This window comes from Phyllostomus discolor, chromosome 10, assembly GCF_004126475.2.
Source record: "Phyllostomus discolor isolate MPI-MPIP mPhyDis1 chromosome 10, mPhyDis1.pri.v3, whole genome shotgun sequence".
NCBI lineage: Eukaryota > Metazoa > Chordata > Mammalia > Chiroptera > Phyllostomidae > Phyllostomus > Phyllostomus discolor.
In genome coordinates, this window is record NC_040912.2 from 35,579,306 (window position 1) to 35,598,197 (window position 18,892).

The 18,892-nt window shown below is 39.5% G+C and overlaps 2 protein-coding genes across 5 annotated transcripts in view; one reads left to right on the forward strand and one right to left on the reverse strand.

Moving 5' to 3' along the window:
• The window catches only part of ELAPOR2 (endosome-lysosome associated apoptosis and autophagy regulator family member 2), a 184,453-nt gene extending 174,093 nt beyond the window's left edge, over positions 1–10,360 (forward strand). For all 3 annotated transcript variants that reach the window (XM_028526179.2, XM_036010671.1, XM_036010672.1), the window contains one exon: positions 7,591–10,360. In XM_028526179.2, coding sequence (XP_028381980.1) covers positions 7,591–7,650 — 60 coding nt within the window. In that variant the 3' untranslated portion in view covers positions 7,651–10,360. The remainder of the gene's footprint in view (positions 1–7,590) is intronic.
• Positions 10,361–16,216: 5,856 nt separating this feature from the next.
• Positions 16,217–18,892, reverse strand: part of GRM3 (glutamate metabotropic receptor 3) — a 201,798-nt gene continuing 199,122 nt past the window's right edge. For both annotated transcript variants that reach the window (XM_036010673.1, XM_028526231.2), the window contains one exon: positions 16,217–16,354. In XM_036010673.1, coding sequence (XP_035866566.1) covers positions 16,281–16,354 — 74 coding nt within the window. In that variant the 3' untranslated portion in view covers positions 16,217–16,280. The remainder of the gene's footprint in view (positions 16,355–18,892) is intronic.

The window sequence follows — 18,892 nt, forward strand, 5'->3', positions numbered from 1 at the left end:
AACACATCATGCCCAGGAGTGGTCAGAGAAGAACCCTGGATTTTCATATAATGTATATAACCTCATATAGAATCAGTCAGCATTTTTCCCCCAGTTCTCCTTTCCATGGAGTGGCCAAGAGGAGATGACCCCTTTCTGGGAACAGCCATATTTAATAACCAAACTGCCTTATTACTAAGATGTGTGGACTAGGAAGAGATGGGGGAGATGGAGTCAGAAATATTTTTTGAGTCAATTTTTGAGGAGGCCATTCCAATGCTCAGTAGCACTGTACAACTTTGGATGGTCAGAACTGTGGAAGGTCCACCAAATACTCCTTCTCTCAGCCCACTACTGGGTAGCTTTTGCCATAAAAGGACACTACTGTCACACTTTAAGTGGTCTAGAAAGCCACAAACATTAAGCAGATTTGTTATTATTGGTGAGGCACCCCTATAACCCTGAGAAGTGGACCAAGGTCTGATGTAATCCAGTCACCAAGAAAAACTAGTCAACTTCTGACATGAATCCCGAGTCTGGAAACCTCTGCATTGGAAAAATGGAGTACTTTGTGTTCAGCCTGTGATTGCAGGTTCATCACCGTGTTGGGAAGGTGATGGATCCATGCGGCATTAGTGGCAGGCCGTCTGGTGCAGGCCGTTTGGTGTGGTTTCTATCAGGTGCTTAATTCTGTTTGGTATTTTCAGAGGATGGCCATCCACATGAGCAACCCAGGTGATTTGATCAGCACCTAAGATCTGTTTCCAGGGTTTGTTCTCCCAAAGAAGGGTGACTAATATATTGGTCTATAGTTTCCCAAATGTCAGACCAAACAGTTGATTGACCTATAATGGCGTAAGTCAGTAAAAGTATAACAAGTCTTATCAAGATATATATTGACCATAGCTATAAGAATGGCTTTGGGTTCTGCTTGTGGAGCTGAGTAATTGTGTAGGTTTTCAATTGTGTGTACCTGTACTGAGATTGGATAGCTGCAGCAGCCAGTGGGCACCACTGTGTTTCAGCTCAACCAAACTTTCAGTGAACCAGGCCCAGACATACAGTAGAACATCAATAAATTCAGGGCTCCATGGAGCTAGTGACTTTGTTTGAATTGGTGAGATGGGGGATAAAGTTTCCTCCAGAGGGTATGCTGCCATATCTTTGTGTGAGGCTGAGATGCTGCAGGGGCCAGACCAGCTGTATTACTCAATATACCACTTAGATTCAACAAGTGAAGCTTATTGTGCCTATTGTGAGTCTGACCTGTTGACTCACCATGAATGGGACTGTCAGGCTATAGAGTCACAAGGTATGCATGAAAATGGCATTCAGTTTTGACAGGAGCTTATTAATAAGCTAGTAGCAATTTTTTTAAAGAGTAGCCATGTCAAAGAGGTGACAAGTCTAAAACCCCAAAGGATTCCTCTGGGTGAAGGCTGCTTCCTGTTGCCAAAGTCTCTAATGGGAAAACTCATTAATCATCGTGAATTGCATCACAAAGTGGTCCCTAGAGTTATGAGGCCATAGAGGGCATGGCTCCACTTGCTGGATAGCTCTTAGTTTAGCCTGTTAGTTTGGGCCCAACTCATAAGATATCACTTTGTGGGTTAGCTGATAAAAAAGAGCAAGTAGAATACTCAGGTGAAGCCATACTGTGTCCAGTTGCAAAGAGCCCAGTGAAGCGCTGTTTACTTTTCTTTGACTGCTGGCTAGATTTAGGACTGTGGACCTGCCCATGCAGTCTCAAGAAAGTTAGTTAGCAGGTCCCTGGATTTTGTGGGGGTTGACCAGCCATCTCTGCTGGCAGAAGTCTGATAACACAGGCAAGACTGTTGAGACAGGCTTTTGACTTGACACCAAAAAAACATCATTTATATAGTGACGATTTGGGGCATCACAAGTGGTATTTGTCCACCTCATGGAATGACTATAATCCTGAGTCACGCATTTGTTGCAAATGGCAGAGGAGTTAGGACCCCTGTACTAGTCCTTCTGTACATGTGGTTGCTCTTCATCAAGGGACTCTCTTCTGGCTTTTATGAGATGAGGAAGTACAAACATGTATCACCAATTCCTACTATATATTCAGATATAGAAGCAGCAACAACAGTATCTTGAGTGCGCATGTAGAACCCCTCACACTAGGTCACATTATCTTCCCTTCCCCACTGCAAACCTTACTTAAACCCCATTTGTTGAATTTGCATGCCTTTTTGTTGATTTAGGCTTGACTCGCATATTGTAGTCTTTTTTTTTTAAAGGAATCTACCTTATTTCTTGTTCAATGTCATAACATCTCAGTTAATGTCCAGTTTTAAAATAAAGATCAGGGGAAATTTCCAGGGCAGGGCTGATCCTACTAATCTATCAAGATTCCCTTGGGTCAGTTTCTCATTCTCCAGTGACCTTCCACCTTGTAAACCCAGTCTGAGGCAGTATGGGGTCAAATACTAGCCATCGCCACATTAAGTTTTCCTGTGGGAGTTAGTCTCAGTGAAATTTCCCAGAGAAAGCCAAATCTCTGCTATTGTAGTCAGGACCCACTATAAAATCTCTGAGGCCTTTTATTTTATTTCTCATTTTTTCTGAGACTTTTCATGGTCATCTTTAAATGGATCCAGAGTTGGTGTGATAGATTACAAGAGGTGTTGAGCCTTAAGATAGTCCAGTTGTTGTCATTCTTACCTGTGAGTCCTGCCATAATAACCTCCAAAGAGAAGCAGCCAAAAATTCTAAAAATTCACCTCGCTTCTACCCATAAGTGGACTTCATTTTTGTTTTAGTGCTCATTGTAGGTGCTTGTCTCTGTAACTATTGACAAAGAGGGGGTGAGACCTTCTTTTCCTATCAGGTTTGAGTATTACTGGTTACCGTGGGGCACACCTGAAGGTGATGGCCTGCTTGGTGAGGAAGTCCCCCAGCCCACAGGAGAATTAACAACATCCAGGTCACAATTTAGGCAGCTGAACTGTGAGCTCTTTAAACCTGCTTTCCATACTCAGTCGACAACCACCTTCTGGTTCTTCTTCGTTTCAAAGCAATAGAGGACCGTTTTATTATCTCGTTGAGCATACATTTTGTTCAATATGTTTGCTACCAATTCTCACAGACTTCCCTGAAATTCTGGTAACCAGTGTGTGGGGCTATCATCCTCCATCTTCCAGAAAGACACCTCTGTGTCAATTTCCCATCCTCATCTGCAAAATAGTGAAGAACTGTGAAAGTTATGAAGTTCCATTCTACTTACTAATGGCCAACAGATGAACATGTCCTAGTTTCATGGACACTTTTGAAGGTGTGGGTTTCCTGGGTCCTCAGAGACAAAATATAGTTATTACTCAGAGCAATAGCAGTAACCAAATGGCTTTGTTTGCTTTGATTCTTGTACACACACTGGGTTACGGGATAGAAGAGGGGCCCTTAGCTTGGGGAACCTAATCTTTTATAAGAGGCAGTAAGCATGTCTGCCATTTGCTTCACAGGGGGAGACCCGATATTTAACTTTCAGGACTGTAAGCAAACTTTTCCTTTGTTCTGGTAGAAGACATTATCTGTACCATCCAAGGCTTTTTGTTCTATAAACATCTTTGAGATGATTATCTAGGAAAAAGGACAGTCAGTGCCTTCCTCACAACACAGGCAGAAACAGAAGACCCATTAGGGCTTACCTCCCGTCACCAGTTTACTTAGACTTCTCCCCTGGTCTGTCTTATGGTTTCCTATTTGCAAGGGCACTGTCTTAGACTGACAGGAGCATTCAGGTGCCAGGCAAGACTTTTAAGAGAAAGTGGCATCTAAACTGAATCTAAAAGAATAAGTGGGAACTATTTAGGGGAGAGTGTGGACTAAGTATCACATAAACTTTTAAGTGTTTCCTCATATAGCAGTACCTCCTCTGTTATTTAAAGCTAGAGAATTGAAAACTTGAAAGGGTTCTTAGAGAAAATCACAGGAAACAAGATGTAGGATAAAGTTTTTCTCTTTCAGAAGGTTCAGTATATTGTACCATGTTTTGTTTTGAATAGTGATTTCAGTTGATATAATAATTTAAAATCATTTTAATGAAAAATGTAAATATTGTGGAAAAGAGGAAAAATCACACAGTGGTATAGCCATATACTTACCACCTAAATTTTACTATATTTGCCTTATTATATATTTCTAATATCACCATTCCTCTATCTGCTTTTGAATACATCTTTTTATGCATTTCACAGTAAGTTACTGACTTTAATACATTTTACCCCTAAGCACTTCAGTATACATATAATTGATGAGAGAATTAAATATCTTTATTTTTAGGTAAAATGTTTTCCTAGAGTGAAATACATGCATCACAAGTACATGATTTGATGAATTTTGAGAAATACATATACCTGTGCAATTGCAAATTCTATTAAGATAATAGAACATTAGCTTCACCATTGAAAATAAACTCATGACCTTTGCATGCAGTCAGTCCCCATCCTCATCCCCCCAAGGGAACTACTGTAATGTTCTTTTAAAACTATACATTTGTTTCACCCGTTTTATACTGCATATCATTGTAATTACACAGTGTCATTTTCTGTGTAGGTTTTCTTTCACTCAGAAAAATATTTCTGAGTTTCATCCACCTTGTGTTCATGTGTAGTAGATTCCTGTCTCTTCTGGAGTGGAATTCTATTTTATGGATTTGCCAAAATTTATCTGTTCTGTTGATGGAGACTTATGCTCTTTCCAGTGTTTAGCTATGAATAAATATGTAATGAATATCATTGCACAAGTCTTAGTGTGTGTCCCATTTAAAAATTTTTGCTTTCTCATGTTACTCATTTTGCAATTTTACTTCTCTACTTTAGAACACATCCACTTGCACCTAGGGCTGGTCTGCCTCCTCTCTCCTTTGTTTTAAAAATAATTCTAGTTCTCTTCATCTTTGTTCCTTTTGATAGCATGCATAGTTCCATGAGCAAAGTGTTTCTAATTGTCTTAACTTCTGTGTCATATAAATTTTGCTTTATCTTATGTATCCTTCCTTATTCATGTTCTAAAGGCCATGCCTTAATTGGTGTTTTCCTACCAGTGTATTGGACTTGTGAGGTTTTATTTATAGATTTGCTTTTCTTGACTTTTCTTAGCAATTAAAATTAAAAATTTTTCCCTTTTATTTGTTTATGCCACAGTCATTTATGGGACATTGTGTGAAGACACTCCACTAGGTCTTTGTGGTGTGTCAAATTAGACACAGTTTCTTATCTCACAGATGACCTAGTTTATTGTGGAGAACACATCACACTACACACACACACACACACACACACTCCTCCAATACAGTGAGAGCACTGACTGGGCCTCCTGGAACATGGAGGAGAGTAAGGTGTGTAGTGATAAGGTAAAGGGGAGCCATTGGGAGAAGTTGAATTTTGAGTAGACTCTTGAATTTAGCACTTAAAAATATGTTTTGTATGGCATCTTTAATTCATGAGCAAACTGAGACCTAGAGAGTTTCACTTATTTGTCTGAAAGAGTTAGATAGGAATTAGAAACCACATCTTCTGAGTTCCAATCCATTGTTTTTCCTTCTACAAGTGGTGTTTCATACATTGTCATAACCATTCATTGACAGTCTACCACATGCTAGGCCTTGGGTCATGTTTTAGGAATTAAAAATAAATGAGATACAATTCCTGCTACCAGGAAGTCCCAGTCAACTAGCAGTGCTAACTAACTACACACACATGCTTATGTCCCACCACATCAGTGATAGGAGCAAAATCCCCTGTAAACACAGAAGCATGGCAACTAAAGCCCCTATAAAGCTAACCTGATTTATAAAGGGTTTTCAATGATTACTTTAAATATTACTTTGAAAATAGTCAGCAGGTCTCTAGCCCCCCACCCCTGAGGACCTGTGAATCAAATCTTCTCGAGGAAAGGCCACAAAAACCTCAGATTTCCTTTCTAGTTCACAGAGCTACCCAAAGGCTCTTTTCTGTAATGTCTTTTGAGTTCCTTGAGGGCAGACATTTCATGTCCCTAAAGTCTAGCCCTGTTCCTACATAACATGGTGGGCACTTAGTAAATATTTGAATTATCAATAGTTATTCCAAAAAAAATTAAGTCTGGTGAACACGAGAGTTCGGGCAAGTCTCACAGAGCCGGTGAGTCGGAGTGCCGAGATTTGCACTCTGCGTCCCCAGGGACTTGTCATCACAGCAAAGGCTGGGACAGGCGGTATGCTGGTGTTCACGCTGTGATTTTTTTCTATAATCCTGTCTCTGTAGCCTCAAAGCTTGACTGAAGTCTTGGAATTCTCAGCTCAAATGAGAGAAAACACAAAAGCAACTTTCTTATTCCTGACAGATACTCAATGTCAATTTCCTGCTGCTTTCTCATTTTACTTCTCTACTTTAGAACACATCCAGTTGCACCTAGGGCTGGTCTGCCTCCTATCTCCTTTGTTTTAAAAATAATTCTAGTTCTCTTCATCTTTGTTCCTTTTGATAGCATAGTCCCGCCTTCTCATTACAGCAGCTTTGAGAAAGCTTTTTCTAACTTATACAGTAAAAACATTGGGAGAAATTGCACCTCTTATTTCTTTTTCACCATTGAAGAATAATTTATTTAAATAGGCTACATTTTTAAATCATTTTCTATTAAATTTATTGGGGTGACATTGGTTAATAAAATTATGTAGGTTTCAAGTGTATAATTCTGTAATGCATCGTATGTATATTGCATTGTGAGTTTACCACGCAAAGCCAATTCTCTTTCAGTCACCGTATATTTGACCCCCTTTAACCTCTACTAACCATGCCCCCCAACCTCCTTTCCCTTTGGTAACCACCACACTGTTGTCTGTGTGTATGAGTTTTTGTTTGTCTTGTTTGTTCTTTTGTTGCTTTCAGTTTTATATCCCACATATGAGTAAAATCATGGTTCTTTGACTTTTTCCATCTGACTTATTTCACTTACTGTGATATTCTCAAGATCTATTCATTTTGTTGCAAATGTCAGTATAACAGATCCACATTTTGAATGTACCATATAACAAACACCAGTAGGGATATATCTGAGTTAAATTTTGGTTTATTATCTAAGATGACTTGTTTTTAATATCTTTGGCGTATGTGTACCCGGAAGATTTTTCTAATACAAATGATCTTATATCCTATTGGTATTTGCCTTGTTTGTTTCTACTGTCCTCTCTCTCATTATTTAGCCTATGTTATTTTGAGAATATTTTGTTTCTGTCAGTTCTGTTTTGTCCACAATTTGCATGGCAAGGTCATCTAGTTCAGCACTCAGGTCAGGCGTCCCCTTAGGAAAGTCTCAGTGGTTTCTTCACAAGAATCACAGCTACATCTTTTGGTATCTATTGCAATCATGTGTTCACTTCTATTTTGGATTGTCTGTCTTATCTCTTGGATGTCAAAAGCATCCTTCAGGGTAGGCAGGCTCTTTGCTGTATATCTGACACCCTTATTTAAATGTAAAATCCTAATTACAAGTGGCAGGTACATAGATTAAAATGACTGCCGGTACTTTCCTTCTGGATATGTAAGATCCTAAAATCTTACTGGAATTTCAGTGAGTTGATTTTGTTTTAATGTTTTTCCTTTATAGGAAAAAGAAGACCATTTTGAATCTGTTCAACTGAAATCCTCAAGATCTCCAAATATATGAAAAGACTATGCTGTAGCCTTCAGACTAATGAACAAAGAAACCCGCTCTCTAGTTTCGCAGGACCATAGTCTAGAGCCCGTCCTTGTACCCGGCACGTTGGTGATGTTACAGAGGGGGGCCATGCCGCTGGAAAGGGCAGGAGGTTGAAATGTTTGATTGCCTTATCCAATGGTCACGTATCTTGCCAAAAATAGGAAAGCAAATGGTTTGGGTCTCAACTGAAGAGGAAGCTCAACTCAGGAAGAGATTTATCTGTATATACACATAACTGAAAACTGAGGTCAAGCCCACCAGCGCACTGTTGATGCATGCCATACAATTAATGGGTAACTTTCATTCTTTATAATTCTACACAAAAAATGTGCTTTGGAGGGCAGCTGTCAGCATATGCAATGTGATCCCATTTTTGTCATTTTTTGGTTTATATTTTGGGGAAGATTTGAAAACTTTTTAAAGGTATAGTTATTTTTTCCCCATTACTTATTTTCCTGACAAGACCTTAAAACACCTTTTTTAAAAAATTAAAAATGGTGAACCAAAAAGACAATAAACTTTTTGTTTTTTTATAGGGTATCTTTCTTGATTCCAGAAGCCTAAGTAAGCAGTAATTTTTTAGGAAGAGTCAGCATGTGTTTGAATTAACTAAACTTATAATTGCCTTTGAAATTCCATTCTTCTTGGAACTGGGAAGATGAACTTAACTAAAAGTGTTGAAGGAATCTTTAAAAGAAAAGGAAGGAGAAACCTTGACTTTCCATTAATATAATGAAGTGACACTATCATAGAAGTCAAATGGTTTGGAACAGTTTATATAATGCTTGAAGCATGATTTAAAATGAGTGGGAGATCTTGTTTATCAAATGACCTTGCAGAATCATGAGGAACAAAGTGGGGTGACCTGTGTACATGTACAGGTAACCATACAAATGTATTAGAATAATTTTGTGGTCTCTAGAAAAAGGCAGCAGGATATTTGCCCTATGTCAAGCATCAAAGGTTACATGGTTATTGTTCTACTTCAAGACTTAGGGGATTATGGCTTCCATAGAAGTCTTTCTCTTTTAAGTCAATAGGGCAGGAATTCAATTTTGGAAAATTGCTTATAATTGTACTCATAAGAAGAATGTGGTTATACCATAAGTGGTTATGAAATAAGTGTTGCTGTTCTTATTCAAAAGTGATCCAGATGATTATGATCTTTCCTATGACAAATTACTAGTGTTAGCACATCTTAAATATTTGTTAAAAGAGGTTTGAATGAAGTTGAATTTGACCAACCTTGTGTAAACCCTAATTGTTTTAGAACTGAGAAAGAGGGGGGTTTCCTGGCCATTGATGATCTAAGGTGCTCTGGTTTCTTTCCAATTTTTCCAATTAATAGTAATCTTTATAGATCTTAATCCACCTTTTTAAAAAGACTGGTGGTTGGCTGATGGGAGCAGGGCACATGCGCAGGGTTTGGTAAATGTTTTGACCTGTATCTTTAGATGAGGTATGATTTGTTAACTTTTGATTTATTGGGTTATATCTTTATTTCTGTGGAAACTTGGAGAAAAATAAATAATTACATTTATCTGGCTGGTGGGTAAAAGCCTGAATGGTGCTGTTATTGTCGAATGAATGCTCTTTATGTGTATATCTCTGCTGTTGGATTCATGAGCATATCGCCATTAGTTTATTGTTGCTTGTGAGATTCAGGGAGGGCATCACTTATTATGAACCTGTTTCATGTTTAATTTTGAAAATCGTATTATAAAGAAGAAATTACTTTGGCCTTGCTCATTTTTATCTTGCTAAAAGTGCTGATGAGCCTTTTAAAATTTAAACAGAAGAATGAAAATGCATTTGAAATGCCCCCTTTTAAACAGAAGATCCCTGGTGAAGTTGTACAGCTGGGCAGAGTCAGAAAATTTCCACATAGTCACCTGTCACTCTCTCTTCAACTACATCTGTGCTCAACATGCATGTCCCAAGCCATAGAGATAATTGGGATTTGCTCTCGGGTAACTTCTTTTCTCCTGTCACAGGACTAAAATTTCTGACATGTCAAAATGCCTTAAATTTTAATGAACTCTCTGAAAATGTAGTTGGTATTGAAGAATTTATTTATTTCTAATTTTAGCTATTAAACAGATTTTGTCAGGCCAGTTCCATCTTTGGAATGGAGCTGCCTTTTCCCTTCGGGTCCCAGTGGTTGTCATTTTATCCCGAGCACTAAAGAGGTATGACAGAGAAAATATTATGAGTAAAATGTTCAGACCAATCCTGGCTATAAAGCTCACTTTAGTTGTAGATCTTGTCTTTGCAAAGTTCAGTGGAATGCTGAAAGGCATAAATAAATTAATCATGTATCTATGACTTTTAATTGATATTTGTTGTTTTCTTTTCCCCCCTAAGTGGTAGAATGAGTTACTCATTGTTTTTCTGAAAGGCACAGTTTGAAGCCTTAAATAACTTTATTAAGTCAGTCAACTGTCACCTATAATATCTCCTAGCACTCTGTCAAAATATATTTAAATCAGTTTTTCACTGGATGAGGCCATAACTTCTATGGATAAATTATATCATGACATTTAACAATGCTAAGCAATTTGATATGTGTTCACATGATTTAAAAGACTGAATTTTATTGTTGACTTTTCCCATTTTTGGTTACTGGTAATCAAGTTCTTTCCGGGATTAAAAATGTTTCATAGTATTTTTGTGTAGACTTTTGTCATTATTTTCTTCCCATGGAGAAAAGGTGGTTTAAATGACTAATGGAAGAATTGCTTGGGTCCAGTCAATTACTAGCTGTGGTCTTCAGGTTTCCAGCTGGTGGGTCATGATTGACAATGATTTTCAAGATCAATATGCTCAACTGTCTATTGACCTCTATCAATAAACTACTTCCTGTGGTTCATGGTCATTCCTAATGGGAGGCTAATGTGCAGATTGTTTCTCTCTTCATCATGAAAGCAAATTTCCTGGGAGTTAGAGCAGGTAGATGATTTCATTGGCAAGTTTAAAATCAGTGTGTTGTTCATATTTACCTTTGTACATAAAAGATATGTAGAGTAGATCTTCAAAGGATGTAAAATACCCTCAAGTTTATTTTATAGTAACCATGAATATTTTCTCAGGTTTACAGGCCCAAATTATAAATTAAGGTGATCCTAAAGAAAAAGTCCCAATGGGAATAAACTTAAAAAAATAAAAAAGTCTCAATAACTGACTCGCTTTTTTAGCTTGTAGATATTGGTAATTTGGTTTGGAGGATGGCAAGATTTCCTTTATCTGCAGTGGCTGATTTCTGATTAACATTGCTTGGGTTAAATAAATGAGTTAAACCAGTGGGAATTATGTAAACCTAAACTTTCTGTCACAGAACAGGAGTGATAATTGCCTTATTCATGGGCTTGGGCCTTGGTTATTTGAGCTGTAGTGGTTGTAACCTGCGCTTGTGTTCATCTTCCTGGTGCCTCACTGTTCTTGGCTACTCTCGGCTTACAGCCCTTTGCTGATGAGCTTTGAGACCCAAAGCTATCATGGCAGGTGAGTGAGGAGAGGGGGTACCTGAGACAAGTGTGGAGTTGAAGGCGGAAAAGGGACACTGCCCAAATTACCTCCTTTCTTAGCCACTCTCTTCATCTGTCATGTGTGTGGTCAGCTTGAAAATGGTACCTTTTTATTTTACCATAAAGCTGAGTGGGCAAGAAAATCTATTGATGTTTAAACAGAACATTTCAGAAAATACAAACACTTAGAAAACTGATGATAATCTACCATTCCTCTAGGTTCTGATATGTTTTTTAATGAGTGTTATGTATCATTCTGCTTGAATTCCTTAAATTCAGGAATTCCTTGCAAATTCTTGCAATTCCTTAAATTGCAAAGATGGACCAGTTTTGTATTCTAGAAGAGTGAATGTTAGTGGAGTAAAAAAAAAAAAATCAATGCCAAACCCATTTGTTGGAAATGGCTTATGTAAAAAAGATTTTATAGCATCTATTTTCCATACATACTCTGAATATTTTTAAAACATTATTTCTAGGGATCACATGTTAGATGATGCACTCGAAAACTGGAAACACGGGTTGTGGCAGGGAAGGAGAAAATGACGAGAGCTGTCAGTTAATGCATTTTCAGTGAAATACAAGTATAGTGGTCATAGATCAAAACGCAGCTATCAAAAACTGTTTTCTCAGGATTCACCCACAGCCTAATTGTCTTGTTTAAAAAGATCCATGATCAATTTGATTGTTTTAGGCATCAGCTGTGTCTCTGAACAACCCATTTGATATTGCCTTCCTCCAACTGTCACATTCCATCAGTGGACTGACTTTATTTTCTCTCCCATCAGCCTCGCCTCAGCCTTTGTCTTCAGCAGATGCTCATCCTGAGCACACTGGTCTGGCACTCCTGCCCATTTCAGTAACAGCAGAATTCTCCTTTGCCATCTAGTTCTGTGGAATCTATTACCCAGTTTCTCCACCACTCCTGAACATCCAGGTCCTTTTTTGAATATGCAAATTCAGGGTTGGCAAAACACTGTCGTCTTTGAGCATCTGCTGGGTTTCGGAAGAATGATTAGTGGCTGACTCAAATGCATTCAGAAGGAAAAAGAGAATTTCTAACATCTGACTCCTCACTTTATTTCCTTCAAGGCCAGTCCTGTTGGCTCCTTGTGTACCTGCTCATTATTTCTGGATGTTTGGAAAATACTACCAGCATGTCTTTTTTTTTTATGTTTTCTTGTCTTTTTTTTTCTTTTTTCTTTTTTTTAATATATTTTATTGATTATGCTATTACAGTTGTCCCATTTCCCCCCTTCTCTCCCCTCCACCCTGTACCCCCTCTCCCACCCATGTTCCCCCCCTTTAGTTCATGTCCATGTGTCATACTTATGAGTTCTTTAGCTTCTACATTTCCTGTACTATTCTTGCCCTCCCCTATCTATTTTCATCCTACATTCTATGCTACTTATTCTCTATACCTTTTCCCCCTCTCTCCTCCTCCCACCCCCCTGCTACTAGCCCTCCATGTGCCCTCCATTTCTGTGGTTCTGTTCCTGTTCTAGTTGTTTACTTAGTTTCTTTTGGTTTTGCTTTAGGTGTGGTTGTTAATAATTGTGAGTTTGCTGTCCTTTTACTATACATGTCTTTTCTTTATCTTCTTTTCTTAGATAAGTCCCTTTAGCATTTCATAAAATAAGGGCTTGGTGATGATGAACTCCTTTAACTTGACCTTATCTGAGAAGCACTTTATCTTCCCTTCCATTCTAAATGAAAGCTTTGCTGGATAGAGCAATCTGGGATGTAGGTCCTTGTCTTTCATGACTTGGAATATTTCTTTCCAGCCCTTTCTTGCCTCTAAGGTCTCTTTGGAGAAATCAGCTGACAGTCTGATGGGAACTCCTTTGTAGGTTACTGTCGCCTCATCTCTTGCTGCTTCTAGGATTCTCTCCTTCATTTTTACCTTGGCTAATGTAATTATGATGTGCCTTGGTGTGTTTCTTCTTGGGTCCAACTTCTTTGGGGCTCTCTGGGCTTCTTGGATTTCTTGGAAGACTGTTCCCTTTGTCAGATTGGGGAAGTTCTCCTTTATTATTTGTTCAAATATGTGCTCAATTTGCTGCTTTTCCCCTTCCCATTCTGGTACCCCTATAATTCGGATGTTGGAACATTTAAAGGTGTCCTGGATGCTCTTAAGCTTTTCCTCGATTTTTTGAATTCTTATTTCATCATGCTTTTCTGCTTGGTTGATTCTATCTTCCTTCTGGTCCACTGTATTGTTTTAAGACTCAGATTCCTTCCTTTCACTATTGGCTCTCCTCCGTATATCTTCCTGCATCTCTTTTATGGTAACCTGCATCTTTTCATTTTAATTGTGCCCAAAATCAACCAATTCCGTGAGCTTCCTGATCACCAGTGTTTAGAACTGTGCATCTGATAGATTGGCTATTTCTTGGTCGCTCAAAAGGATGAGTCCTGGGGGACTGATCTGTACTGTTGGAAACATGTCTTATGTCTTTCCCTGTCTCTCCTTTTCGGTCTGGTCGCTCATGTTACGGTGAGGGGCAGAGCCTTAGGTGTTCACCGGGGCTGGGCACCCCAGTTGCTAGATTGTGACGTTATATGTGGGAGTGGGGGCGGGGGCGGGAGTGGGGATGGGAGGGAACAATGGCGGTAGTTCCGTTCTCCTGGGCTCAGTCCCTGCTCTGGGATCCTGGGCTGTGAGCTCTGCCCTGGTCCACAATCGCCGCCTCACTGGGTCCGCCAGCCACAGCTTGCGTACTCAGGGGTCACTGCTGCGTTCTTGTGCCCTGGATGGCTGTTGCGCTGATTTTGCGCCAAATTTTCCCTGACTTCCGCGCCAGCCCCACACCCACCCGGCTCGTAGTCTCCTACCAGTCTAGATGTACGGGTCTACTTCAACTTCTTGGCTGTCCGACTTCCATTCAGATAAATCCTCTATCAGTTCTGAGTGTTATTCTGTCTGTAAATTATTGTTGTTCTAATCTTGGTTGTGCGAGGAGGTACGGTCCACCTATTCCTCCATCTTGCCGGAAGTCTCTATCTTACCAGCATGTCTTGATTCACTAGGCCCTGGTTTTTTAGCCTGCAAGTCTCTCATATCCTTGATTCTACTTTTTCTTCCTCTCATTGTCTTCTTCAGTCATAGTTCCCCCATTAGAATACTTCATAGTCTTTATACTAAAGGCAGGAACTACATCATATTTTTCTCTTTTTCATGGGCTGAAGAGCGGCCCCCCCCAAAAAAGGTGAGTCAACATGCTATCCCCAGAACATGGGAACATTACTTCATTTTAAAAAAAAGGCCCTTGTAGATATAATTATGATCTTGAGATGTGATGGTCCTGGATTATTCAGATGGCCTCTAAACCCAGTGACAGGTGTCCTTGTTAGAGACAAATGGAGCAGACACAGAAGGCAGTGTGGAGATGGAGGTAGAGTTTGGAGTGATGTGGCCACAAGCCAAGGAAGCTGGCAACCATCAGAAGCTAGAAGGGGCCTGGAAAAGATCCTCCTCTAGAGTTTGTGAGAGGATGGGACCCTGCCCATATTTCATTTTGGATTTCTGGCCTCCACAATTATGAGAGAATAAACTTCCATTTTAAGCCACTCAGTTTGTGGTAGGTTATTATTCAGCCATGGGAAGCTAATGCATTCTCTCTATCCATGGCACCTGGCACAGAACCTGATGGGTAGTTAGATTCTAGTAAATTTTTCTACATTAATAAATGATTTGTGGCTCAAAGGCTTACATGGAGATATGGGACAGTATTGGTAAGAACAAGTCAGTTTTAATTTATCCACACATTCCCTGTTTCCTCTTTAGCTTGGTAGAATATTAAAGTTTAGTGACAAGCCCATGTGCCTAAGCATTGTCCCCATGACTTTGGAAAAGCATCAGAAAATAGTAGGTTCTGCATTTTTATTGCTCTCCTTGGTTATGAATGGTGAGAGTGATTTTTTAATAATATGACAGGATGCTTTCCCAGCCATCTTCCTACTAGTTAAGCTAGTTTTTTTGGAAATGAGAGCCATTGAACTTGCTCTGGCATTCAGAACATAGGAACTCCCCTTCTTCTTGCCTCAGAGCCCTATCTGAGCACATTCTAGGCTGCTGTAAAGATATGACTTAAAGAAACCAATATGTATCATGTCATCTGGCCATTGAAATGGCCTGCCATTTTTGGTGTCATCAGTCAATTTCTAAGCATTGTGATGGTAAGAAGTCCAGATCCATTCACAACTCTCTAGGGTAACAGTTTGTGTTCAAAGTACATATAGCACTGCCTGGGTGGCTCAGTTGGTGGGAGCATTGTCCCGTACACCAAAAGGTTGTGGGTTTGATCCCCAGTCGGGGTGCATATGGGAGGCAACAGATGGATGTCTCTGTCTCACATCGATGCTTCTCTCTGTCTCTCTCTGTCTCTCTCTGTCTCTGTATCTGTGTGTGTGTGTGTCTTCCCTTTCCACTCTCTTTAAAATCAATAAACATAACCTTGGGTGAGAATTTTTTAAAGTACGCATAGCTGTGAACAAAAGTGCTATTAGATAGCTTCTTCCAACATTAAAAATAGAAATGATCTGAAGGCAACATATTCAAGTTACTTGAAGTGATTCAAAAAGAACAAATCATTATCCACCATGCTGAAAAACCTTGATGGTTTTATTCTTCATAGCTTTACATTAATACAGATGCTTTTTATTTTGTGCTGAGAAAAACAATCTGTTACACATAATGTAACTTTAATATACAACATAGAAACTCATCCTAAATTAGTTACAACAAGAACCTACAAAAACTTTATAGGAAAAAAAGGTATCTAATATTGCCACCATAGTTTTTAGTAGACGGACCCTGTCAGACCTTGTCACCAATGCTCAGCTCTGTAAACAAAGGTTCTTTCCATGTTCTGGGGAATCATTAACAATAGGAGCACTAAAATCAGCCTAAAAAGTCCTAACACATCACTATGTACTGTACAATCCTCAAAAATAATTTATTGTACTGTTTCTAAAAAAGGGTACTAGGGTTGTTCTTTTGCTCTGTTTCCATATTCCGGAGCTGCACTTTTGTCTAACAGTCTAAAAACACAAGAACTGAACCGCAATTCACAATCACAGGGAGGAGGTGGTGGAGTCGAGGACTTCCCGCCCGTTGCACACTGTCGGGACGTACACGCCTGCAGAGGCTGGGAAACAAAGCAGGACAGAGAATTCAGTGTCAGACAAGTGGGCAACATGGGTAATGGCATGAATAATACCAGACACTTGTTAAAACTAAGTCAAAAACTCATTTTAACTTTGGCTTTAGAAAATGCTAAATGATTTAATACTGTCCTAGATCAACTTTCTAAATATGTTCTACTCTAAATTAAAATGTGTCCTGGCACAAACCTCCACTGATAACATACCTCTTAGAGGGAGTTGATAAGCATAATCATTGTTGAAAGGAGTCACTTGTGGGTTTAAAATTAATTTTGGTAAAATAGAATATGCAAAATTGAAAGCTCACTGCAATTTTCTTAAAGATTGTTAAATTAATTACTATTTTCGATACCTTAATTAATTTGCTTCTCTCTGGGCAGGGATGGCTCTTACATAGCCCCACAAATCATCTGTGAACTCCACCGCCAGAGACTGGTGTGACATATCCTTAGGTTCAAGTGTGGCATGCAGTGGGGATGGCCTTGGTGAAACCCCCAGCAAGGGCTGATGTACTCACTTCAATTTCATAATAGTTCTCAGAAAGGAAGACGTTCTCAAAGGATGATGTGCTCGTTCATGACAATAGTGACAACAGTGCGAGTATAATATGTATAACCTTTCTTTTTGTGGCACTTAGTTTCCCTAGATACAATTCACAGCTCTTGTTGTTTGGGAGGTTTTATTTTTATAAGAAATCTAGGTATAGCTTGGTTATATCTATTTCACCCTTGATGCCATTTTTTGTTTGTTTGTTTGTTTTCTGAATGAGAACAAAAGGGAGAAACTATGTAGTCAAAAGAATCAGAGATAACTCCACATTACCTTTTAGAGCTGTTTTTGTTCCATCCCTTGGTCTGTCCATCTGGACATGCTCTGCCCAGAAGGAGCCGCTCTTCTTGGCTACCTGACCACAGGGCAGGTCAAACTGACCAGGCAGCTGTCCCATTCCTTAAGGGCGTACCTCTCAGTGAATAGTCAGGCAAACTAATTTCATGCTAAAGTGTTCATGTCTGATAGCGGAAATATTCTTGCTCCATAAAATTGCATTTTTTTAGACATGAAGGAGAAACCAATGATGAAGTTTGAGATTATATTTCATTCAGTGGAGGAGCTTTAACCATACTTGGGGCACTGAAGTCTTTCAGCAGGCTCACCGCCAGGGAAACTACAGCCTCTCAGTTTTTCATTGGTTACTTGGCTAGATGTATGAGAAAATCTATAAGGTCAAGGGAGTGGCTGCCTAAAGTTATGTGGCATCATGTGGCATGCTAACTCTTCTGGAAATGTTTGTCCTTTTATCATTTTTAGGATGAGCTTCAATTTTCTTTATAATATGAGCCCACTAAAATCATATCTTTAGGGGTGGGGCAGCATAATGTACATTTCCTGAAGCTTCTACAGTGAAGCCATTTTAACACAGTATGTGCCAGATAAATACTTGATGGAAAGCGATAGTAATTCCAAATGTTAAGGCTTTCCCTTATTCCTGGCAGGGTTTCTTCATATTCTCTATCTAATTCTAGCTTCATCAAAGTTAGATGAGGCAAGAGAAAGAACAAGGTGAAGTTCAAACCTCGGTTCACTGGAAACTTAGTCGAGCCCTTTCGGCTATTTAATGTGTTCTTCCTGCAGCTTCTTTGTATCCAACCGTCTACTCGACATCTCCGTGTGCATATTTAATAGATATTTCAAATCAAGTGGCCAAAGTATAACTCTTGATCCCCTAACCTTTCCCTCTTTCATTTTCCTTTCCTCTGTAAAGAGTCTCACCACCTAGCCAATGACCCAAACCAAAAGTCTAACCTTTACGCCCCTTTCCTTTTTTCCCTCTTCCCATGCCAAGCCTGTCACCAGGTCCCTTCTGCTCTTCTGTGTCCACACCCAGCTGCTTCTAGCCGTGCATCCACCACCCTGGGCCAGTGCAGTGTTATCTCACTCTGCAAGACTGTACTAGCTGCCCCACACCACCACCCCCTGCACATCCCCCCATACCTGTTTCAGCGGGCTTCCCTGCAACACATTCTCTGCATGGCAGTGAGAGTGCTTTTAAATAAGTCATTTAAAAACAACTGTATGCCTCCGATGGCTTCCCTTTGTGCTCTCCTCCCTCTGGTTTATAAATGCCGGAGTGACTCGGTCCATGCCTGTCTTTCTGAGTCCACCTAATTCCATGCCTCCCCCACCCCACCCCCACTTTTATTTTTCCTTTTGTCCTCAAACACAGCATATATGCTTCTCAACTTTAGGCCTTTGCAGTAGCTGTCACTGCTGCCTGGAATAGTTTTCTTTCTCTTAATTACATGTCTGGCTTTTTCTTGTCATCCATATCTGAAATGTCACCTCTTGGAAAAGGTGGTCATCAGGATACCTAATGTAGCCAACCAGTTGCTCTGTCACACTACCCAATTTTAAAACTGATTCTTTTCTTGCCCTTTTATTGTTGTTGTTGTTGTTGTTAGTGTCTTATGTCTTATACTGTTGACTATAAAATATGCAGGGGCCTCTGCTTGTCTTTGTCATCA